The following is a 25,609-nucleotide window of genomic DNA, read 5'->3' as shown; positions in this document are numbered from 1 at the left end:
GCTGTCAGTTGGAGCGCTCACTCCCGTCTGTGTCCTTCTGTCTTTATTCTTGCCATGACCTGGATACATGTTAAGTGAGTACATACATGTTGCCAGGTTACAGAGAACAGTCACCGGGGAGATGAAGATGGAAGGACACCGATGGGAGCACTCTGGGCCAGACAGGTGAGTACACCCTGTCCCCCAAGTACTCTGCAGGGGCCCTGGGGAGCACTATTATCTCGGGGGGAGATCTGGGGCGCATTCAGCCAGCTCTGGGGCAGGGAGGGAGAGTAGTATCAGGGGGAGGGGGGAAGAGACTATGTAGCAGTTTTATCCATTTTTTATAGATTTAATTCAGAAATTATTAAAAAAATCTATGTGTAGTTTGTGGCAGGAATACATCGGTCACTGCTCAGATTCTGATCTGAGAGGGATCTAGGTTTTGGCCACATAGGGTGCCCATCATAAACATGGCATGTTTAGAAGGGCACCTTTAGCTTTATGCTCAGAGTGATAAGGTGAGCAGTGGGTGTTTAAATTTAAAAAGGGATGATTAAAGTCAATTGCCATTGTCGATAGCGTTGTACTTACAGGAGATGATGTTCCCATATCTGTTCTTGTTACGGTTCTCATCCTCCTTTGCAGTATCCCAGGATGCTGTCTGACCTTCTGGTAATGCCTGGAAAACAACATAATCATCTTCTTTTTTTTTTTTTTTTTACTTTTCTGTGCATATGTTTTTACCATAAAAACAAAATTGTATACCAATAAGCCACAACTTTATTAAACACTGACAGTGAAGTGAATGACACCGCTACCTTGTGGCATAAATGGCTGGATATATTCAGGAGCAAGTGAACACATGTTTCTTGAAGGGGATGTGTTGGACGCAGGAAAATGTTGCCAAGCAATTTGTATTGTTTATAAGGAAATAACTGTTTCATTCTCCTTATCCCACTCACTTCAGCTTCCTTTTAAATTTAAGGATAGTTCTCAGATGGCACTGGACTAATGCATTTTTATATATAAGCAGTTTGAGAAAAGTGCATGTCCACAGACTGTATTCAACTTACTGGATTTTTTTAAGAGTCTGTACCATAGTTAACTTGACTTGAATTTTAGTGTTTAAAATGTAGCGGCATTTATAAGCTTGGAGAGAACATGCTTGTCCCACTGGGGGGAATCTGAGCTGGTAGCTTATTACCAAGATCAGAAACACAGGCAGGCAAATGAAGCTTTTCTAGTCATCATTACACGGGAAATGCAGCCAGGCCTGTCACACCCACTGCCCTGGTTTTCAAGGACCACAAGGGCTTCTTCAGAAAAGAAGAAGGATTATTAAAGTGAAAAACATTATTGAGTTTCAAACTGCTCAAATATGCAAACTGCAGTTCAGAACCAGAATCTGAATGACCAGAAACTGAACTTTGTACAGAGCTAATCAGAATCGGGAATCACTGATCATTACAAGAGAAGGAACATATAGGATGATTCACAAAGCTTTTCCACCTGTTTTCACCTTGTCTATGTTATATTTTTAAGCTCCTAAAGAAAAAAAAAATTATATATATATATATATATATATAATTATATATATATATATATATATATATTAGTTAAGAAAAGTAATACTGTAATAAAGTTAATCAGGAACAACTTACTGATTATTTTGCTTGTAGATGTGCTGAAAGGTTATTTTTATTAATTAGTTGAAAAAGAAGTAATTTATGAGAATTTTGTGAATTGACTTCATTGTATACACTCAATTATTCAGGATAATTACTTTTACGGTAATTATCCTGGTTTCAGCATCAAAAACATTTCCTATATGTATATATTGCTGTATAATGAGATGTAGCCCCACCCTCCTAGAGATGTTTAGCCTAGGCTGTTAAGCTTTGCGGAATTCTCCTCTCAGAGCATTCTGGGAGAACAGGAATTTTCTATACTGGTTTCAGAACTCTCAGTAAACAAACATTCGGCAGAGCTGCATCTGACAGGACTAAAGATGTCACCACCAGAATGTAAATCAGGGTGAGGAAAGATTAGGCAAACACTGACTAAAAAATTGATAAATGAATGTTGAAAATTATGTAATGAATAAAATTGCTTATTTTTTACATTATAGAACCTCTTTATCTGATTAAGTAAACAACTGTTAACTGCTTGGCAGTTTCCAATCTGATCAAATTACTAAAGGTGGCCACTAATGATGCAATTCCCCAGATGGTCAATCGTCCGATTCAATTGTAATTTGGATCAGAAACAACTCTTCAGGACCACTATCGGAAGGAAACTTGCTAAGCAATTCGATCAGATTAATGGAAAGCGATCCCTTTTTCAGATCAATTCCATGAATTTGATCAAATTGCATACAGCTTTCCTTCCATTAGTAGGCAAGACAAATTGTTTCCAATCAATATTACAACTAAATTGGATGATCAATTGTATTGTTATTGTATTGTTAGTGGTTACCTAAAGATGATTTAAATCAATAGTGTATGACTGCTAATACTTACACACAGCAGAGTCCCCTGTATCCGGCACTGGCGGGGGTCACCTGATGCTGGATACATGCCCTTGCTGTTTGCTTGAGCAACCAGATGAAAACTCACAAACCTCCCCCAGCAACATCTTGTAGCCTGTCTGCAGCTGCCAACGGCTTTCCGGTTTCCTTCGTGTACGCAAGCTGGTGTGTCACCTGACCCGCATCAGGTTAGGTGACAGAAAGGCTACAAGATGTCACTGTAACCTCTAAGTATTTGAATGCCCCAACCCTCCCCCCCCCCCAAAAAAAAAAAACAACAGTCCACATTATCCATCAGGCATGCTGGTTAGACTTCTGGTTGCCTGAGTTCTGGATAACAGGAACTTTGCTGTACTTTGCTTAAACAATGTGACGTCATTTTCATCACTGATTTTGGCACTTATTCCAATTGACCGTGTCTCGCGGACGGGCATGGCCGCGGTGGCGGCCCCAGGACCGCCTAACGCCGATCGGCGCAAAGTCCTGGGGGCGTTTTGCAGGAGATCGCATGCATATCTCCGCTTGGATGATGGAGCTCTGCTCCGTCATCAGCCTCCCAGCGGCGATCGCCGTTAGGAGACTGTTAGATGGCGAAACCGCCATCTAAAACACTTTCTGAATGCCAGGAGCAAGTGTAAAGAAATACCTCCAAATCCCCCATAAGGAGGTGGACTAGTCCAAAACCAAACAAACCTGTCTGATTTTCACTACCTACTGGAAGTAACCGTGACATAGGAAACAGTCATTTATACAGCATTTACTCTACATTTTGTATATAAATGCATTTTAAGATCGACTCCATGCTTGCTCCAGGCGTATGACTCAGAAGCCAATAAAACGAAAGCATCAGCAAGACCACCAGACAAATACTGTTTAACAGAAGGGAATAATGAGCACATACTCCATATTGCTCTCACTATTGGTATCTTTGAATAATTTAAAAAGCACTATAATTTCCCTTGGTGAAAAACACGTATGGGCCTATAACACAGACCGCACATATACTGTAGATGTGGCAATACCTAATACAATTGTCTAATAGAAATATACAGCAACGGAAGAAAACAAAAGGGGAGAGTGCTTACAAGCTTACAATCCTGTTCTCATTACCCCACCACTCAAAAATATAATATGTCATACAAGCCCTGAAGATCACAGACCCCTATAGTACAGTGTGCCAAAACCACCTCGGATGAACATTTGGGTTCCTTTTTCCGATGAGCAGCGGCAATACCCGCCGTGAAAGTAGCACATCCTGCCGCAGCAGGTCAGGCCAGCCTCCTCTAATTAAAGGAAGTGCATGGGGATTGCCGGATCAAAGAGCATTATGACTAATGGCTAATATGTTGGCTAGGAGCTGGATTCTTTTTAAGCCTGACTTCATTTCCTACTACAGCCTAAATTGTCTCTAGCCAACGTTTTCCTTCCAAATATCACATCCTAAATCAAGAAAACAGGTAAATGGATTTTACATATTTATTGCTGGGTTTTGTGCTTTGCCTGGGGTGTTCTTTTGATATTTTTTCTGCCATTAGCCTACGCGGCTGCGAAGTGGTTAACAAGTGCCAGTGACTGGCAAAGAGGAAGCGGCCTAACACATTTTGTGTTTATTGCGGAGGATCCTTTATATGAGGATAGACAGGTAATGAGCGGTTAATTGGGAACACCGCTTTGATCAGAGGTCTATTTGCCTTTAAAGGATCCAGCATCCTAATAGCAGTTAATCTCCCAGCAGAGACGCCGTGAGCAGTTACAGCTCATTTCCATCCCACTTCAAAGCAGCCGAGGGGAAAACAGACAGTATTATCAAACAGCAGGGTCTTGGAGGGGGGCTTTTGTTGGATCGTACTTTATAAATATATCATTGGAATTTTCAAAGCCATGAATATTTTTCTCCTGTTATCACCGTGTTATCGCTGCATCTCTGCCCATTACTCCTTTTTTTCTGTTTGCTTTGGTCCCACAACTACCTGATCTGAGCATGTAATTTAGAGATAGCCATACGTTTAATTAAAACATAATTACACCCATCAGCAAATCAATAGATGTGTGATGACCACTGCCCAACCTGAATGACTTTGCCAGATCTAGAGACAAGTAAGTGTCTCTGTGTGTTGTGTGTATGTGATTGTGTGCGCATGCGCCCACAGACATTGCCTGTCAAGTCTTGGGTAGACGGCTTGTGTGTTTTTGGTGTGTGTGCACGTGTGTGTGTGCACGTGTGTGTGCGTGTGCGCGCGTGCGTGCGTGCGTGCGTGTGTGTGTGTGTGTGTGCCTGCGTGCTCATGCGTGGGCAGACATTTCCTGTCAAGTATAGGGTAGATAATCTGTCTCACTAGTTTATGCAATAGAAAGATGCTGGGAGAATCTAAGGATTGCTGTCCCTCCCTACCTTTTCCCATTTACATTAATCTGCACTGCTCAGATGGGCTCAGTATGAAAACATAAGAAGTGTTTTTCACAAGTAGTGGAAAGTTGGATTGTATGGCTGATTAAGCAACAAAGGTTGTGGCAGCATCCATTCATCACAAATATGCCCAAGCCAGTTAGACCATACATGTAAAATGCAGGATTAAAGACCAAATGTTGCCCTCAGAGCCATCAGACTTGGCCCCCAAGTGGTTTACCCTTTTTGCATTATGTTTGGCCCACCAGTGAATCTATACTGGAGGAGAAGCCATAGAGCAGGGGTGTCAAACTCAAATACAAAGTGGGCCTAAATTGTGCACTGGGACCTAGTCACGGGCCAACGTCTATGTCTACTGGCCACGTTCCTCCCTTATAAAGTTCCCAGGTGTCTTTCCCCCCTTTCAACTCCTATACAGTTCCCTGGTGTCTAGTGATCCTCCCTCCCCTATTCAGTTCCCAGGTGTCTAGAGGCCCGCACCCCCAATGTCGTCCCACTTTGTATTTGAGTTTGACACTCCTGCATTAGACCATTACACTCAGACAATCTGCAAAGTTTCAAAAGAACGTTAAACTTTTACTAAAACCTTTGATGCAACATACATGATATCAGTGCTAATGTAAACTGAACCATTATGTAATTTAAGTCCCTAAAAATGACCTTTTCATTTCAGCCTGCTGCCTGTTAGGACTTTCCTGCCTTCAGCTTTACAGTTGTGTTCAAAATGATTCAACCCCCATGAAAATGAGTGTTTTGGCCAGTTTCACATTGATCTTGATCATTTCAGTCATCTTGTTTACAATTAAATCAAAGAGGCACTTGTAAGTCAGACAAATATTACATTTATAATGAAATAACCACAAATGTTTTTTCTGTGCTCACATCATTATCAGTTTTATTCAACCCCCAAGTGACATTCAGGGCCCGTTTCCACTATCACGAATTCGCATGCGTTGCCCGCATGTGAATTCGCATAGCCAGTACAAATGGATGGGACTGTTTCCACTTGTCCGTTTTCCTGAACGTTTTTCTGTGCAGAAAAAATCTGCACGCTAGGGCCCTCAGAATTCGCCTGCATGTGGAATGCAGGCGAATCGCACGCAATGTATTTAATAGGGAAATCGCATGCGTTTTCCCCATGCGTTTTTTGCCGCGAATTCGCATGCGATTTCGCATAGGTATCCATGTTAATTCACACAGGCAGTGACATGGTTAAAATCGCATCACCCTAACCTATGCGAAATCGCTTGCGAAATCGCGGCAAAAAACGCATGCGGAATCGCACCCGCATGCGATTTGCCTGCGGTGATTCGCCGGCGATTCCGCAACGCTATAGTGGAAACGGGCCCTCATTCTTAGTACAACATCCTTTTCCAGTTATAACAGCTTTTAAACGTGAAGCATAGCTTGACACAAGTGTCTTGCAGCGATCTACGGGTATCTTAGCTACTGCATGCTTTTTTGGCAGTTGGAAACAGCTGTAAACAGCCATTTCCAACAATGCAACAAGGTTCACAGACAGGAAACTGCTAGGAGTACAACGGTCCTCAGAGTTTCTTGTGGGAGGGGTTTCACCACAATATCAGTCATACAGCGCCCCCTGATGGTCTGTTTGTGAAAAGGAATAGAATTCTCAAGTAAAAGGGGGTATCAGCTACTGATTGGGATAAAGTTCAATTCTTGGTCGGAGTTTCTCTTTAAATCCGATTGAGAACCTCTGGTGGGACTTAAAAAAAGCAGTTGCAGTGCGCAAGCCTAAGAATGCCTAAGAATAAGAATGTGACTGAACTGGAGGCTTTTGCCCATGAAGAATGGGCTAAGATACCCATAGATCGCTGCAAGACACTTGTGTCAAGCTATGCTTTACGTTTAAAAGCATTTATAACTGAAAAAGGATGTTGTACTAAGTACTAAGAATGAATGTCACTTGGGGGTTGAATAAAACTGATAATGATGTGAGCACAGGAAATACATTTGTGGTTATTTCATTATAAATGTTATGTTATACTGTATTTGTCTGACTTACAAGTGCCTTTCTGATTTAATTGTAAACAAGATGACTGAAATGATCAAAATCAATGTCAAACTGGCCAAAACACTCAATTTCAGTCGGGGTTGAATAATTTTGAACACAACTGTAAGTTCTTAAAACCCCAGTTTAGCCACGTCTGATACACTTGAAGATTCCTGTAAATTAATTATGCATAACATAGTATTGTAAAACACAGAGTTTTGCAGATTAAAAAAAGAAAAATACTGAACCCACTTATAGATTCTAAAATTAAGTACACACATGTGATAATCTGTCGCCCGTCGGGAATTGGGAAAGGATTCCTCATGCAACAAATTGGGGGCTGATGCTGTACAGATGCATCCCTCGTCTTCAGGCACTCTGGTGCTATGGTGGGGAACTGACGAATGACAATCAGGGCATGACAGAGTAAATTGGTTTATTTGACCAGATATTGGCCAATTTCCATGTATCAAGCATAAGGAAAAAATCTATTCCCCCCTTGAGCTGATAAAATGATCAAATCGAATGGAAAATCAAATAATGTATAGGCACCTTTATGGTTAAACCTTTATATTGCTGTACTGCAAGAGACGGGGCCTTTCTGATAAGCTAATCATATTTGTATGGTTATTTATGTACAGAGCTGTGCCTCTAAAACTTGCACAATATTGTAGACTGGCTTAGGGAGGTGACTGCTGCATTCCTACCTGTGAGTGATCTGAACATTGGTCCATGTTTACTCTTGCAGGATGCCCCCTTATCCTGAGCATGCTGTGTTCCTGTACCTAGCATGGAGGATAAGCCAAATCTCACATAATAGAGTAGCAACGAAACCTTCCCCATCCAGCCTATGAATAATGTAAGGGAGCCGCGTTTGTATCTAATATTTCGAAAGTGTGTCCAATCAGATAAGCAGGATATTTTCAGTTATTTAGCATGCTTCAAAAAGTTCTAAAATTATGCAAATCACTTTATCTGCGATTAGCCCGAGGCTGCAGCTATTTCAAAGACTTGTGATCGTGTAAATCCTCAGAGGAATACAGCGTGCAACCGAGCTGCCAAAGAAGATGTTGACAATAAAAAATGGTGTCTTCATCTTAGAGAGACGGACACCAGACTGAGGGACCATAACAAATATATCAAAAAAGCATAGTCAGCTTATACAGCATTACATATTGACTAAAACTTTATGCTTATTAGTAAGCAATTAACATCAATTGTGGTCTAAATTGCTTAATAATATTTGTTACATTTTAGTCAATATTTAGGAGCAGAGGGTGTGTTTTTTGCTGATTGTTATGTATTTTTGAGCATGCGCCCTTCTGTAGCTTTGAGGTTACAAATAATGGTGCACCTCATAGATCAATATATTTTTATTTTCTGTCCATGAAACAAAGCTGGTTGACCAGGACCCGGCAAGAGGATGGCCGATGCTGAATTTGCCGGGTCTTGCCGCGGTTCTTCAGAAGCCTAGCTGCAAATTCTGTTTCCTTTGATTACAGTGGAGCCTTTTGCTATGTAGCAGAACACTGGACTGTGCAGATGGTTTTAGGCGAATTGCTGGTGGTACGTTAGTGGACAGTTATAGTGGTGAGCCAACTTCTTACCATCTGTTCCATTCACTGCCAACCTCCAGGTAAAATTCAACAAAACCAAAAACTCATCAAGGTATACGGTTTACGTATGCATGTTACCGATCTTGGGAATTATTTTTTCAAACTCTTCGAATTGAAAAATCTATTGTGAAGCTGGGTTGCCTGGTCATACCTGACCAACCCACGCAGCAGCTGAATTCAGAGAGGAGAAAAAGTAAGATGTGTTGCAACTCTAAGCACATTTTGCACATGAACTCTATCTAGAATTTTGCTTCTACACATTGGACACCTTAACTTGTAATCCTGACTGCTATTAGAATTAGCCTTGTTCGATCTCAGGCTTAGGTGGGCTTTACCAGGGTACTCAGTAACGCCACTCTCAAAATCCCTACCACACAGTCATATTAAGTTAGTGTAACGATCGGTGTCAGCACACAGAGAGAATCTGATTATTGGTGATCTGCAGTATCACCAAGAATACAGATGTATACCTGATTATTGATGATCTGCAGAATCACCAATAATACAAGTATGACTAACCTCTGGACACCTAGTAATGAGTAAGTGTTTTGGTGCAACAGTAAGCTATCTCCCGTGGGGCGGGAGACGCAGAAACTATGAGCATGGACCACCTGAGGAGCAGGTGGCCTTTGGCTGTGTGGGAACTATCTCCTAGGAGAGGGGATAGAGATAACCTGGGAGCCAATGATTCCCTGCTATACTGGGAATCAGACTATACTGCAGCCAACACCTGGTGGAATGGTGTTACTGCTAGTACAGTTAGACTGAGCACTCAGGGAGAGTGACAGCTAGGGTGGTCGGGCAGGCCAGGTCGGCAACACACGAGCAGATCAGGTACAGAGACAGAGAGACTGATTCGGTAACCGGGTACAGGCAGGGTCTGGCAACAGGTAGGCAGATATGCAGAGGTACCGAATCAGAAAGCAAGAGAAAGGTCGACAGAGCAAATGGTCATAACATATAAGTATAACAAAGTCCTAGACTGGGGTGTGAGTTCCTTGGTCTCGACACCCTGGAACTGGTCTAAAGTATAACACAGCAACGACACAGTATCCCTAAGCTTGGGTGTGAGGTCCTTGGTCACAACACCCTGGAACTGGTCTAAATGATAACACATCAAATGACACAGTATCCCTAAGCTTGGGTGTGAGGTCCGTGGTCACAACACCCTGGAACTGGTCTAAAGTATAACACATCAATGACACAGTATCCCTAAGCTTGGGTGTGAGGTCCGTGGTCACAACACCCTGGAACTGGTCTAAAGTATAACACATCAATGACACAGTATCCCTAAGCTTGGGTGTGAGGTCTGTGGTTACAACACCCGGGAACTGGTCTAACATATAACACAAACGTAATCTGGCTAAGTGTGAATTCCCAGGTCCTCCTGGTTCTAACACACTGTGAGATCTGACTGGTCTGAGTGCTCACACGTTAGTATTCGCAACGGCAGACAACCAGCAACTGACAGGCAAAAAGTATATATAGTGCAGTGCTCCTCAGCGCCGCCCAGTCCCACTCAGCCAATCACCCACTGTACTGGGATCAGCTGATCGTCCTGATCAGCTGATCCCTCTCCTATTGGCATAAAGGTCCTGCCTCCTAGCGCGCCATCTGTGTGCACTACTAGGCTCAGAAAAACCAGACGCATGCTGCTGTGCGGAAACCGCCGGTCTGAACGCGGAGACAGCCACCCCGCTGCTAGACCGCGCGGCGGTGTCTCCGCAATCCATTACAGTTAGCTTGCACTTTAGGAAACATAGATTGTCTGTGAAACACGTACACGCCTCTTGATTTTAGGTTGCCCGATGGGGATCGGGACGAGATCCCCTAGGTCGATATCGCTGCCCGGCCTATACATGCGTGTCATATATGTAGCTGATGACACGTTCTGTTGCTTTGCTGGGGGGGAAGAGGGATGACAGAGCAGCATGCGTGATGTCACACAGCAGGCAGAGTGGCACAGACAATGTGATCAACTGTCATGGGGGTTGAGCTGATCTGCCAGGCCTGACTATCGGCTCAGACGGCCTTTATCGGCCGCCTTAGTCAGGTGTGTACAGGTCTTTAGGTTTGTCTTTTATCCCCATGCATTGAAGTTTAATCTTCTTTAAAAGATCACAATTCAGCAGAGGTTATGTCTTTTAAAAGTTATCACCTTCAAAAGTTCTAAACACTCTCCCCAGCTGGTTGTCCAACTCAACCATCTGCATAATCAAAACAGATAAACAGATTTGCCATAGGGCTGGTGTACATGCTAGTTTGAACTCAGCCTTGACAGGTGATTAAGATCACCTTAGCCAAGTATTGTGAGTCAAGCCAGCTTGTCTGCAAAAGATGCTGCATACCAAATCTTTAGCAATACCTGATAGGCGAGCAACACCCTATCGCATTGTTCTCCCCTCTCCCCACATACATGAATCCTTTTGTCCCCCATAGTAATAGACACTTCGCTAGCCTGCAGGCTGGTGATGCATCTGTACAATGTCGGCACTGCACTGTCACCCAAGGGATTGAGTACTGATCCATACCAGGCGACAGAAATCCTACCAATGCATTACAGCTGTAAAAAAAGTTATCTTGAAACACAAAAGGAAGCCTAAGCAAAACAGCTTATCAATCTTATATTAGTCTTAATACAGCAGAAGGCGTGAAAAGTCTATACATCTATTGTTCTTTGTTAACAATAGCAGAATGACTGGTTTTGGCTAAAAACCTAATAAGGAATTGAAAAAACATTCTTATAAAATAAGAATGGTAAATAGGAATGTGGAAGTTTGATCCATACACATTTCAAGTTAAATTCAGAATACAGAGTAAAGAAGGATTCACCCAAAGCTGAAGGGCATATTGGCTGGTAACAGCATAGCAGCAGGCCTCCACCCATCAAGATGCAATTTCATTAAAATACCAGTCTGCTTGCCTGGTGGGTCGGCCTGGTGGTGTTTGACGTAGACGGGGGCTGTCAGATTGACTGAAATTTGAGCATAACCTCTGGGCACAAATCATCATAACCTGACACAAATCTCAAACACAGCAGATTGTTGTGATGAGATAAAATAATCTATCAAGTTCCAACTGTTTTTACCCACAGCAAAGATGCCTAAAGACAATGCAGTTGGCTGTTACCAAACAATATGTCCATTGAAAGAATCTCCTCTGTACTGTGACAAAGCCTAGCACTGGTTTCCTATTAGTATTCGGGGGCTGTGAAGCCTCTGATCCACACATGCACATATTATACAGTGCTTGCTTAGAAAGGTCGCAGCAGATTCCCCATCTGGCAAATACAGAGCATTGCAACTTATATGATGAACATATGCTCCAAGCCGCCGGGTGGGCTGCCATCCATTAGATAGGACACAATGTAAAATGTCCATTGTATGAAAAAAAAAAGCACCTTTGTATGATGTGCCATGTATGAACTCTGTATGATGTGCCATGTATGAACTTCGTATGATGTGCCATGTATGAACTCTGTATGATGTGCCATGTATGAACATTGTATGATGTGTGAACACTATGATATTGCCATGTAAGAACTTTTGCAATTTCAATTGATTTACTTTGCATCAAAGCGTACCCGAGCCGAAGCCTGGGTACACAACATCGGAAACTTATCTAAAGAGAAGGGAGCCTCAGGATCCTTTTAAGGCTTCCCTCCCTACTGTGTTGTCCCCCTTTGCTAAGCATGCCCCCCCCCCGGAGAGATTAGCGACAATGCATTGTCACTAATCCTAATGGGGCTGCGCAGCTCTTCCTGCTCCAGCGTGGCCCAACCTGCCCACGCATGCCCAGCAAGCCGGTAGTACTGCTCATGCGCGTGCGGGCTTACGCAGCTGCTGTGCGGCCCCAATGTGGAGAGGGGCTGCGCTCAACAACAAAGGGCTGTAGATCAGCCAGGGAAGCCTCAGTTGGATCCTGAGGCTTCCCTTGCTTAGGGTGTATATGCTATTTGGATCCCAAGCTTCGGCTCGTGATCACTTTAAAGTACCCCTGAACTGACAGATAAATTGCTGAATAAAGCCCATGGTGGGCTTGATCACCTGTTCCTGAATGTGCGGTCACTGCTCTTTGTTGTTGTTGGGTCCCCCCCAGTTCCCCAGGCCCGACGAGGTGATGAGCAATTTTGAACTGTGTAAGTGCAAGTTCAGGACTGTGCTTGTGCAGTGAAAGAAAGCTCTCATGAACATGTGCTTGCTTTCACTGTGCTCATGCGATTCCGAACTGCTTAATTTTGGCACAGATCTCCTCGTGCAAAGCTGCTTGGGAAAAGCTATCTTCAACTGGAAGTTCCTGTCAAAGAAAGAGGACTTGGGAACAGGGTGGACCCCAAAGTCAGTGAGCAGCAGCACCACATTCAGGAACAGATTTACAGCCCACCACGGATGGGCTTTATGCTGCAATTTCTCTGTCAGTTCAGGGGTAATTTAATTCTTCGTGGCAGAAGATTTGTCAACGTGTTGAAAACATTTCTCAGAAATTTTAGTCCATAACGACATGACAGCGTCACACAGTTGCTGCAGTTTTATCGGCTGTACATCCATGATGCAAATCACCCATTCCACCACATTCCATAAGTGCTCTGTCGGATTGAGGTTTGGTGACTGTGGAGGACACTGGAATACAGTGAACTCATTGCCATGTACAAGAAACCAGTTTGCGATGACGTGAGCTTTTTGACATGTTGCATTATCCTGCTGCTGGAAGTAGCCATCAGAAGACAGGTACACTGAGATCATAAAGGGTGGACATAGTCAGCAACAATACTGAGGAAGGCCGTGGTGTTAAAACAATGCTCAATTGGTACTAAGGGCCGTTCTCACTTAGATGATTAGTTGATGAATCCCGCTAATCGCCGAAGCACTAGCGCTTTTGAAAGCCCTAGCGCAATATTAACCTAATGGCAGTGAATCGATCTCACTGGCGCGATTGCCACCGATCGCGGGTGTTTCAGGATTAGCGGCAATCGCAAAAAGTGTTCCCTGCAGCATTTTGCCACGATTCAGGAGCGATCACGATACAGTGCTTATAAAAGCGCTGATCGCTCTGAATCGCGAGTACAGTGGTTTTATCACGCTAATTGCGGTAAAATCACCTGCGCAAAACGGTTATTGCTGAGCGCTACTGTTTTGCTACTTTTAAGTGTGACTAGGCCCTAAGAGGCCCATAGTGTGCCAAGAAAATGTTCTCCACACCATTACTACACTACCACAACTAGCCTGAAATACTGACATAAGGCAAGATGGATCCATGCTTTCATGTTTACTCCAAATTCTAACCTTTAGCCTATAATCTGAATGCCGCAGCTGAAATTCATATACGGTAGTACTAAGGGACCAAAGAAAATGCCCATTCCCCACCATTATACCACCCCCAGCCAGTGTTGACACAAAGCTGGATGGATGCTTTCATGTTGTTTACAGCAAATTCTGACCCTGCCATGCGATGTTGCAGCTGAAATCAAGACTCAATAGACCAGGCAACATCTTTCTAATCTTGTATTGTCCAAAATTGGTGAGCCTGTGCAAATATTAGTTTCTTGTTTTTAGCTGAAAGAAGTGACACCTGATGTGGTTTTTTGCTGCTGTAGGCCTTCTGCTTCAAGCTTTGTGCTGAGTATTTGAGCTACTGTTGCTTTACAATCTTCTTGAAACAGTCTGTTTACTCTCCTCTGACCTGAGACACCAACAAGACATTTTTGTTCATACAACTTTTTCAGATCATTCTGTGTAAACCACAGAGAAAATTCCAGTAGAATTCCAGTCAACAATTTTTGAAAAACTCAAACCAGCCCTTCTAGCACCAACAACTATGTAATGTTCATCAAATCCACTTTCTTTTCCATTCTGATGCTCTGCTTTCTGTCTTCACTGCCATGTGATTGGCTGATTAGCTATTTGTGTAAACAAGCAACTGAGCAGGTATACTTAATAAAGCGGCAAGACAGTGCATGTTGATGGCAAATGTTTAGCAAAAGTTGCAATTTTACTTAAAGCGTAGCTGAGACGAGGCAAACAAGAGGATTTTTACTTACATGGGGCTTCTTCCAGCCCCTTGTAGTCTGGCAGCTCGCTCAGTGGCCCCCAGTCTGCTTTGCTGTGCTGCTGTCATCCCCACTAATGTCTGCAAATGACTAAGTCCTGGTCTTCCAAGCATGCACTATTCCAAGCATGTGCCTCCTCAATTGCCCTCGAGGTCGGGTTCTGGCCATGGGAGTGCAATCGAGGAGGCACGCAGCCTGGAACAGCCCATGCCGAGGAGCCTTCAGCCCAGTAGGGTCATGTACTTTAACTTGAGTGACAGCAGTACAGCGAAGTGGACCGGTAGGACACCAAGGCACCTGACACACTACTTGGGGTAGGAAGAAGTCCCAGGTAAGTAAAAATCCTCTTGTTGCCTACGTCTCAGGTTTACTTTGACATAAAAAAATGCTTAGTTTAGAAGTAGGCTGGGTTGCTGGAAAGGGAAGTCTAGGATAGCCTGGAGAAACACTGTTTAAAGCCTAACTCCACGTTTTTTATCTCCAATCCTTCCGTTTCTCCTCCCTTCCTCTTCCCAGAAAGAGGACACCTCCTCTCCAAACTTATTCACACTTAAGGCTCGTACACACATCCAACAAAGCGCATGATCAACCCAACAACATGACCAACTGCATGACAACCTGTTAACACGACCTGTATTTCCACACAGCCAAACCAACTAAATGACCAATTCATTTACATACTGCGCATGCAAGCGTAATTATGGACTGCACAATATGGCTGCATTCAAAACAAGTACAAGTCACCCAAATGACTTGTACACACTTGGCCCACTGCACAATATAAGCCCAACAGATCAATTGCCCAATCCACTGGTTGGAGTTCATGGGGGGATACCACAGAGGTAGCCATTTCTGTCCCCAAAAAATTGCTGCACATTTAAAGTTTACAGAAGAGCACCTGGATGTTCCACAACAGTACTGCCAAAATATTCTGTGGACAGATGAAAGAAAAGTTGAGATGTTTGGAAGAAACACACAACACTATGTGTGGAGAAAAAGTGGCACAGCACACCAACATCAAAACCTCAGCACAACTGTAAAGTATGGTGGTGGGGGGCATCATGGTTTTGCTGCATCAGGGCCAGGACGGATTGCAATCATCGAAAAATGAATTCCCAAGTTTATCAAGACATTTTGCAGGAGAACTTAAGTCCATCTGTCCACCAACTGAAACTCAGCAGAAGATGGGTGTTGCAACAGGACAACGACCAAACGCATAGAAGTCAATCAACAACAGAACGGCTTAAAGAGACACTGAAGCGAGAATAAATCTTGCTTCAGTGCTTATATTCAGCAGGGGCACAGAAGAAATATACACCTTCTGGAGTGATCCAGCCAGAGTCCTGACCTCAACCTGATTGAAATGCTGTGGCATGACCTCAAGAAAGCTATTTACACCAGACATCCCAAGAATATTGCTGAACTGAAACAGATCTGTAAAGAGGAATGGTCAAGAATTACTCCTGACCGTTGTGCACGTCTGATCTGCAACTAGAGAAAACGTTTGGTTGAAGTTATTGCTGCCAAAAGAGGTTTAACCAGTTATTAAATCCAGAAGTTCACATACCTTTTCCACCTGCACTGTGAATGTTTACATAGTGTATTACCGTAAATAAAAACATGGCAACAATTATTTGTGTGGTATTCATTTAAGCAGACTGTGATTGTCTATTGTTGTGACTTGGACAAAGATCAGATCACATTTTATGACCAATTTGTGCAGAAATCCATATAATTCCAAAGGGTTCACATACTTTTTATTGCTACTGTATATAAATATTCCTCTTACGACAGGTTATCTTATCCAACAATAGAATAATGCTGGTAAAGGAATGAACTGTTGGGAAAGCGCTACCATGGACAGCACCGCTGATATGACTATGCCACAAGCTGCTCTATAACACTTGAAAGAATGGTCCCCTGTTAATAGAAAATGATGGCCTATTCTGACCACCTCATGCGCTGAAATGAAGAGTTTTCTCCTGCTGAGCCGTCACATACAGAATATTCTGGTTCACCTTAACACCAGCTGAAGCCTGTGAATCCCGAGGAATGGCTCTTCTACCGACTATTTTACTGAGAGCAAGAAGGTAAAACATTTAGACCACAGAGGAGAAATGTTCTGAAAAGCTAAAACACATTTGCTTTTGATTGCATGGAGTTCAAGAAATCACGCAGTGCCAGTCCTGATCAGGTAAATCTCACAATAAGTACAGTCTGCTCCCTGCAGTTCCTTCGCTACACTTCTGTTCCTGGCTGTGACTAAAGCTGCACTCCAGGCTTAAATGATCTAACGCTAGAGTACTCACACCTACGGTTAATGATGCCTGATCTCTACTTAAAAAAAGAAAAAGTCCTCTACTTACCTGAAATTCTACAGTAAAGTTGAGCTCATGCGGTCACCAGGACCACTTCCTCTTCCTGTCTCTGGGTGCATTTGTAATAGAACATGACATTACTGGCGTGTGATGTAGCAGTGCCCCATTTATGTTGATATAGTCAGGAGGGGTAGTGCCTTGTCCAATGATATAGACAAGTAGTTTGCAGTACTACATAGACAGAACCAGAAGCAACTGTCATGCAAGCCGGCTCGGACAGCCCGGCCGGAGCTCTGGAATTTTCCCTTGTGGGCCTTTTGCCCCCGGTGGGCACAGAGCGGCGGGGAGGGTGGGAAGCCTTCCCCCCTCCCTCACCTGGGCCCCCCCCCCTTCCACGCTTCCCCCTCCAGAATTGCAGCCAGCCAGCGGCAGCAGCGGGGAACGGCTTACTGAGAATCATAGAGCTCTGCGTGCCGCTGGTCTGGTCTGATCTTCTGCACTGTCCAATCACGCTCTCACTGTACTTCCTGTTAGAGCGTGATTGGACAGTGCAGAAGACCAGACCAGCAGCAGCACACAGAGCTCTCTGATTCTCGGTGATTGTGCTCGCTGCCACTGGCTGCAATTTTGGAGGTGGGAGCTTGGAAGGGGGGAGGGAAGCTCAGGTGAGGGAAGGGGGTGAGGCTTCCCCCCCTCCCCGCTGCTCTGTGCCCACTGCCCCCCTTCCAGGCTGGGGACACCATAGACCTGGCTGGCTAGTGGGGACACTTATAGACATGCCTACCTAAACTGGGGACACCTATAGACCTGCCTACCTATACTAAGGACACCTATAGACCTGCCTACCTAAACTAGGGACACCTATAGACCTGCCTACCTAAACTAGGGACACCTATAGACCTGGCTACCTATACTGGTGACACTTATAGACCTGCCTACCTAAGCTGGGGACACCTATAGACCTGCCTACCTAAACTGGGGACACCTAGAGACCTGGCTAACTAAACTGGGGACACCTATAGACCTGCCCACCTAAACTGGGGACACCTATAGACCTGCCTACCTAAACTGGGGACACCTATAGACCTGCCTACCTAAACTGGGGACACCTATAGACCTGCCTACCTAAACTGCGGACACCTATAGACCTGCCTACCTATACTGGGGGCACCTATAGACCTGGCTACCTATACTAAGGGCACCCATAGAACTGGCTTCCCATACTGGGAACACCTATAGTTAACTACCTATACTGGGGACACCTATAGCTTGCTACCTATACTGGGGGTGCCTATAGCTAATTACCTGTAATGGGGACACCATAACTTGCTACCTATACTGGGAACACCTATAGCTTGCTACCTATACTGGGGGTGCCTATAGCTAATTACCTATAATGGGGACACCTATAACTTGCTACCTATACTGGGGACACCTATAGCTGGCTACCTATACTGGGGTCAACTATACTCAGGCTCTAGAGACCCTTCATATGACACTTGCCTCAGGCCCAGGCGCTGGCCCTGCATACTCTAAGGCCACCCAGCAAAGCACCCAGCCCTCCCCAGCCAGCACTGGCTACCTTATACTGATATACAGTAGGATGCGAACGTTTGGGCAACCTTGTTAATCTTCAAGATTTTCCTGTATAAATCGTTGGTTGTTACGATAAAAAATGTCAGTTAAATATATCATATAGTGATATTTGAGAAGTGAAATGAAGTTTATTGGATTTACAGAAAGTGTGCAATAATTGTTTAAACAACATTAGGCAGGTGCATACATTTGGGCACCACAAAAAAAATCAATATTTAGTAGATCCTCCTTTTGCAGAAATTACAGCATCTAAATGCTTCCCATAGGTTCCAATGAGAGTCTGGATTCTGGTTGAAGGTATTTTGAACCACTCCTCTTTACAAAACATCTCTAGTTCATTCAGGTTTGATGGCTTCTGAGCGAGCATGGACAGCTCTCTTTAACTCGCACCACAGTTTTTGAATTATATTCAGGTCTGGGGACTGAGATGGCCATTCCAGAATGTTGTACTTGTTCCTCTGCATGAATGCCTTAGTGGATTTCGGGCAGTGTTTATGGCCGTTGTCTTGTTGAAAGATCCAGCCCCGGGACAGCTTCAGCTTTGTCACTGATTCCTGGACATTGGTCTCCAGAATCTGCTAATACTGAGTGGAATCCATGCATCCCTCAACTTTGACATGATCCCCAGTTCCTGCACTGGCCACACAGCATGATGGAACCAACACCATATTTTACTGTAGGTAGCAGGTGTTTTTCTTTGAATGCTGTGTTCTTTTTCCTCCAGGCATAACACCCCTTGTTATGCCCAAATAACTCAATTTTAGTTTCATCAGTCCACAGCACCTTATCCCAAAATGAAGCTAGCTTGTCCAAATGTGCTTTAGCATACCTCAAGCGGCTCTGTTTGTGCTGTGGGTGGAGAAAAAGCTTCCTCTGTATCACTCTTACATACAGCATCTCCTTGTGTAAAGCGTGCCGAATGGTTGATGCACAGTGACTCCATCTGCAGCAAGATGGTGTTGTAGGTCTTTGGTGCTGGTCTGTAGGTTGACTGACTGTTCTCATCATTCATTGCTTTTGTATATCCGAGATTTTTCTTGGTCTGCCACTTTGAGCCTTAACTTGAACTGAGCCTGTGGTCTTCCATTTCTTCAATATGTTCCTAACTGTGGAAACAGACAGCTGAAATCTCTGAGCCAGCTTTCTGTATCCTTCCCCTAAACCTTGAGGGTGAACAGTTTTTGTCTTCAGGTCATTTTAGAGTTGTTTTGAGGCCCCCATGGTGCTACTCTTCAGAGAAAATTAAAAGAGGAGGGAAACTTACAATGGACCCCCTTAAATACTCTTTCTCATAACTGGATCCACCTGTGTATGTAGGTCAGGGGTCACTGAGCTTACCAAGCCAATTTGAGTTCCAATAATTAGTTTTAAAGGTTTTGGAATCAATAAAATGACAACAGTGCCCAAATGTATGCCCCTGCCCAATTTTATTTAAACAATTCTTGCGCACTTTCTGTAAATCCAATAAACTTAATTTCACTTCTCAAATATCACTGTGTGTGTCTCGTATATGATATATTTAACTGACATTTTTTATTGTACCAACCAACAATTTATACAGGAAAATCATGACGATTAACAAGGTTGCCCAAACTTTCGCATCCCACTGTGTATGGGCATATGACCACTGTTTTTTGCGGAACAAGGCTACTTTATGTATACAGGGCCCATTTGGCTACTAAATTATTTTATTTTGATGCACCAGGATATTTATTTTGTTAATGTAAGGCACCTGGCTACTTAATTATCTTATCTGGAGGTGTTTGACTACTTAATATTTTTATTTTGTGGCATTTGACTACTTGGTGAATTATCTAGAGGCATGTAACTGTAACTACTTGATTATTTTATCTAAAATGTATCTGGTCAGAATGCTCTCTGTGAATAACACCGCTACTTGTTTAGTGTATTTTTTTTGTTATTTTGTGTATTTTCTTGTGTATATTGTGTATATAAGTCTGCCCATGACTCATCATGACCACACCCATGTTCCAGTGCGTGGCGACACCCATTTATTTTTGTGCGCGCCGCATGTGGACATCTCCCTGTTGGGGACTGTCCTCAGAAGTGCTCACAATCTATTCCCTACCGTAATCTAATGTCCTATAAAATTATGTATATTTTTGGCTCCAGGTTAAAGCTTTCCTGGTGGGCCCTTAGTGTCCCAGTCCGACCCTGCATGCAAGTGTAACCTGACTGAATAATTCCAGATCCAGAGAAGGATATTTGGGAAGGATATTTGGGAAAACAGTCTCAGATGAGATTAACTGAGCCTGGACTCTGGAGTGTAGGCTGTAAATCTCAACTTTAGATACAAATGTTTCCCAAGAGTATAGGTGGTTGATAGCAGAGCTGATTGGGTCACTGAAAAGCTGATGTCTGATAAATCACTCGACAAACCTCGTCGAGAGCCCCTTCACCAGTCATTTTCTACGGTACAAACGTTATAGTTCAGCTGCGATTTTCTCAAACAGTTCTGTATGTACTCTGCGTTGGAGTGTGGGTGTCAAAGCACCCTCTGGAAAAGGCACAGGAGACAAAAAAGGGAGCCCAATGGTGTAGTATGTCACAGCAAGTAGATGGATGAAAAATGGTAATAAGAACTACTCACAAAGGTGGGTTGCAGAAGGGTAACCGACCACAAGAAGCAGGTGGAGACAATTAACCAGACTCCACTCGGGGAGGTCACCGGGCACCTGGGTGCAGTCGCTGTCCTTGAAGAAACACAGGAAGCAGATCCTAACCGTGATGAACCACGGATGCTCTGCTTCCACCCCTCAGACGGGTGGCGTGTGGGCAGGGCCGTGCAGAGGGTCCTTAAGAAGGGGGTGCTCAAATTTAAAAAAGAGGCCGGTCAATGCCTTCCTCCGCATGCCCCCCCCCCTTCCTTGTTTCTGGCAAGGGGGGTATTGATTGTCATGCTGCTGAATGCAGATGATGGGTGCCATGTGGGTTCTGGGTGCTGGCACAGGGTGTCATGTGGATTCTGGCTGTATGGGTGTGTATCAACCATCATGTAGGTGCTGATTGCAGGTACTCAGTCCCTTGTGAGTTATGGGTGCATGTACTGGATGTCATATGTGAGTGCTTGGTGTGGGTGCTGGGCATCAAGTGGAGGCTTAGTGCAACTGGAACTACTGCAGATGAAACGTGGGTGTTGAGTGCAGGTACTGGGTATCACATAGGTGCAAATACTTGGTGCCATGCCTGCACTGGGTGGTAGCTCTGGGTGGGTGTTGTGTGTCACGTGGCTTCTGAGTGCAGGTACTTCGGGAGCTAGTACTGGTTATGTGAGTGGGTGCCATGTGGAGGCTGTGTGCAGGTGTGAGTAGTTAGTGACATGTCAGAGCTGGGTGCAAGTACTGTGCCATGTAGGTGTGAGTACTGGGTGCCAGCTATAGGGTGAAGGGGTGCAGGTATTGGGTGTCATGTGGCTGTTTGATGCAAGTACTAAGTGCCATATTGAGGCCGGATGTGAGTATTGGGTGCAGGGTGCTTGGTGCAAGTACTGGGTGCTTGCTATAGTGGGGGTTACTGGTTGAGTGTAATGTGGGTGCTGAATATTGGTGGGATTGCTGTGGGTGCAGGGGGTGGGAGGTCACTGTGGGTACTGCTATGAATGGCATAGTTGCTGCTAGGGGAGGTCGAGGTCAGTGTGGTTGATGGGGGAAGGGTAGGTCACTGTGGGTGCTGGGGGAGAAGTAACTGTAGGTGCTGGGGAAAGTAGAGGTCAGTATGGGTGCTGGAGGAAAGGGAGGTCACTGTGGGTCCTTTGGGGGTGGGAGGTCACTATGGTTGCTGCTATGAATGGCATAGTTGCTGCTAAGGGAGGTAGAGGTCAGTGTGGGTGCTGGGGGAAGGGTAGGCCACTGTGGGTGCTGGGAGAAGTCAGTGTGGTTACTGGAGGAGGGAGTGGATGCTGGGTGTTGGGAGAAGCCACTGTGAGTGCTGGCAATGGGAGAGGTCACTGTAGGTGCTGCTTTTGGGATGGGAGGTCAATGTGGGTGCTGCAGGGGACAGGAGGGTAGCCACTGGGGGAGGGAAAAATCACTGTGTTTGCTGGGGGAGGGATAGGTCAGTGTGGGTGCTGGGGTAGGCAGGATCACTGCTAGAGCTGGGGAGGGAGAGGTCACTGTGGGTGCTAGATGGAGGGAGAGGTCACTGTGGGTGCTGGGGGAGGGAGCGGTCACTATGGGTCCTAGGTGGAGGGAGAGATCACTGTGGGTGCTAGGTGGAGGGAGAGGTCACTGTGGGTGCTGGGGGAGGGAGAGGTCACTGTGGGTGCTGGGGAGGGAGAGGTCACTATGGATCCCAGGTGGAGGGAGAGGTCACTGTGGGTGCTAGGTGGAGGGAGAGGTCACTGTGGGTGCTGGGTAAGAGAGAGGTCACTGTGGGTGCTAAATGGAGGGAGAGGTCACTGTGGGTGCTAGGTGGAGGGAGAGGTCAATGTGGGTGCTAGGTGGAGGGAGAGGTCACTGTGGGTGCTGGGGAGGGAGAGGTCACTATAGGTCCCAGGTGGAGGGAGAGGTCACTGTGGGTGCTAGGTGGAGGGAGAGGTCACTGTGGGGGCTGGGTAAGAGAGAGGTCACTGTGGGTGCTAGGTGGAGGGAGAGGTCACTGTGGGTGCTAGGTGAAGGGAGATGTCACTGTGGGTACTGGGTAGGCAGAGGTCAGTATGGGTCCTAGGTGGAGGGAGAGGTCACTGTGAGTGCTAGGGGAGGGAGTGGTCACTGGGTACTAGGGGGAGGGAGAGGTCACTATGGGTGCTGGGGGAGGTAGAGGTCAGTATGGGTCCTAGGTGGAGGGAGAGGTCAGTATGCCACACTAGGATTCCTGTCTGGGCCTCTTCACTTGGAAGTGTCCCAGGCGGGGGGCGGAGCTTCCCACAGATGGGTGGGGCTTATCGCGACCGGGAGCGGAGCTTATTTTGTGCAGCGAGAGGGGCCTTTTTTGAAGATTTTAAAAAGGGGGGTGCCTGGGCACCCAGAGCACCCCCCTGTGCACGTGCCTGCGTGTGGGGGTATAATAAGCACTATTTGGGTAAAACCATCTGTGATGCTACAGTTCCCTTTCAGTGCAAACCATGTATTTGTTCTGAGACACTACTGCCCACTATTCTTCTTCATTCAGTATATTGGTATAACAATTCTACATTGTTATCCACTTCATTAATGACCTTTACAGTTTATGTCTTCAGTAAAAATTCCCTGAACGGATGGCACAACTGTTAACCATACATTACGGGGAATCTGAATACACAGCAGTATATCTGCTATACTGCTAGTCTTACTGGAGCTTCCACCATATGGCCTTCAAGTCAACTCACTCCCATTCATTTATGCTGTCCTTTTTTATCTGCATTGTTCTGCTGAAATTAGCTTTTGCCATGCTAGGAATTCACATTTATTTGCATTATTGATTTTTACTTATCTGTTTCTTTGTATTAGAGTAAACACTGCGTTTAGTCCTGCTCTGTTGACACATGAACTAATCTGCACTTGTTTTATTGAACATCACATTAATTTGAGCTATGCTAATGTAATGGGCTCTTATCTGGTTGCCTCTGTTACAGCAGACAGTTGTTTGGCTCCAACACAGCCCATTACCATCGAGCAGGAGGGCTCCGATGCAGTGTAAGATGTGACCCCAATGTATTGTAGAAGTAATGACACAACATGGGTCATGTGACTCTTCATCACAATCCAACAGACCCCGGAAATATACAAGGCAATGCTCAACTGCAAACAGAATCAGAATATCAGAATCAGAATCAGAATAGTTTTATTTCGCCAAGCATGACTGGGTCATGCCCGGAATTGGGTTTGGCACAATACATAGCTCTGAAAGGTACATAGGCAAAATAGAGCATCACAAATACAGTGCAATACAAAGGGACAGACAGTAAAAAACATCGTACTCAGGAATATTGCACTTAAGAACGAGGAAATGTATGTACACAAATATACATTCAGCAGACGTAAGCATTATTCCAGGACACTGCTGGATTCTAACCAGGGTGCAGGGACAAAGTCCAATCAGTTAGGGGTGATGGCAGGTTGCTTCGAAAAGCGTATTTATTACAGACCACTACTGTGCAGGTGGTAAGGCACAGATAGAGGGTGGGAGAATGTTACGGGAGTTCAGGAGGCTGACAGCTGCAGGGAAGAAGGAGTTCTTGTGTCTGGTGGTCTTAGTGGGGATGGCCCGAAGTCTCCTGCCCAATGGTAGTGGGGAGAAGAACCCGTGGCCTGGGTGCGAGGGGTCACTTGCGATCTTAAGCGCCCTGGCACCCAGTCTTCTGTTATACAGGAGGTCAAGTGGAGGCAGAGGTCTCCCAATGATCCTCTCCGCCGACTTGATGATCCTCTGTAGTTTGTGTCTGTCACTGGCAGTGGCTCCCGCATACCAGACCAAGATGGAGGAGCAGAGGATCGATTCAATGGTGGAGGAGTAGAAGCAAGTTAGAATCTCCTGCGCCATGCCGAACTTCCGCAGTTGGCGGAGGAAGAACAGCCTCTGCTGGGCCTTCCGCTGGGTTGCCGTAATGTTGGCCTTCCAACTGAGATCTCTGGAGATGGTGGTGCCCAGAAGGCGAGCACAGGCCACTCTGGCCACCTCGGCGCCGTCGATGTAGATGGGAGGTGGAGTGGGAGCGGATTTCCTAAAGTCAATTATTAGCTCGACAGTTTTGGCTTTGTTGAGCACCAGACTGTTCTCTATGCACCAGTGGCATATTCTCTCCACCTGCTGCTGATACTCCTGGATATTGTCTTTGGTGACGAGACCCACAATGGTAGTGTCGTCAGCAAATTTTATGACTTTGACAGAGTCCGCCGTGGATCTACAGTTGTTTGTGTAGAGGGAGAACAGCAGTGGAGACAGGACGCAGCCCTGGGGTGCCCCTGTGTTGGTTCTCATTTCCCTGGAGTAGATGTCCCCCAGTCTGACAACTTGGGATCTCCCAGTAAGAAAATCCGTGATCCATGAGCGTAGGGTGGGGTGGACCCCAAGTGTGGCCAGGACATTCTGAAGGATGTGTGGGCATATGGTGTTAAAAGCCGAGCTGAAGTCTAGTAGCAGTACTCTGGCATACGCATCTGGTC

General features: G+C 45.1%; 1 protein-coding gene across 12 annotated transcripts in view; it reads right to left on the bottom strand.

Moving 5' to 3' along the window:
* Positions 1-25,609, bottom strand: part of PTPRT (protein tyrosine phosphatase receptor type T) — an 852,204-nt gene that overhangs the window by 66,410 nt on the left and 760,185 nt on the right. For all 12 annotated transcript variants that reach the window (XM_068262870.1, XM_068262859.1, XM_068262860.1 and 9 more), the window contains one exon: positions 574-661. In XM_068262870.1, the coding sequence (XP_068118971.1) occupies positions 574-661 (88 nt within the window). The remainder of the gene's footprint in view (positions 1-573; positions 662-25,609) is intronic.

Source organism: Hyperolius riggenbachi, chromosome 12 (assembly GCF_040937935.1).
Source record: "Hyperolius riggenbachi isolate aHypRig1 chromosome 12, aHypRig1.pri, whole genome shotgun sequence".
Classification (NCBI taxonomy): domain Eukaryota; kingdom Metazoa; phylum Chordata; class Amphibia; order Anura; family Hyperoliidae; genus Hyperolius; species Hyperolius riggenbachi.
This window is presented reverse-complemented; position numbering and strand designations above follow the sequence as displayed.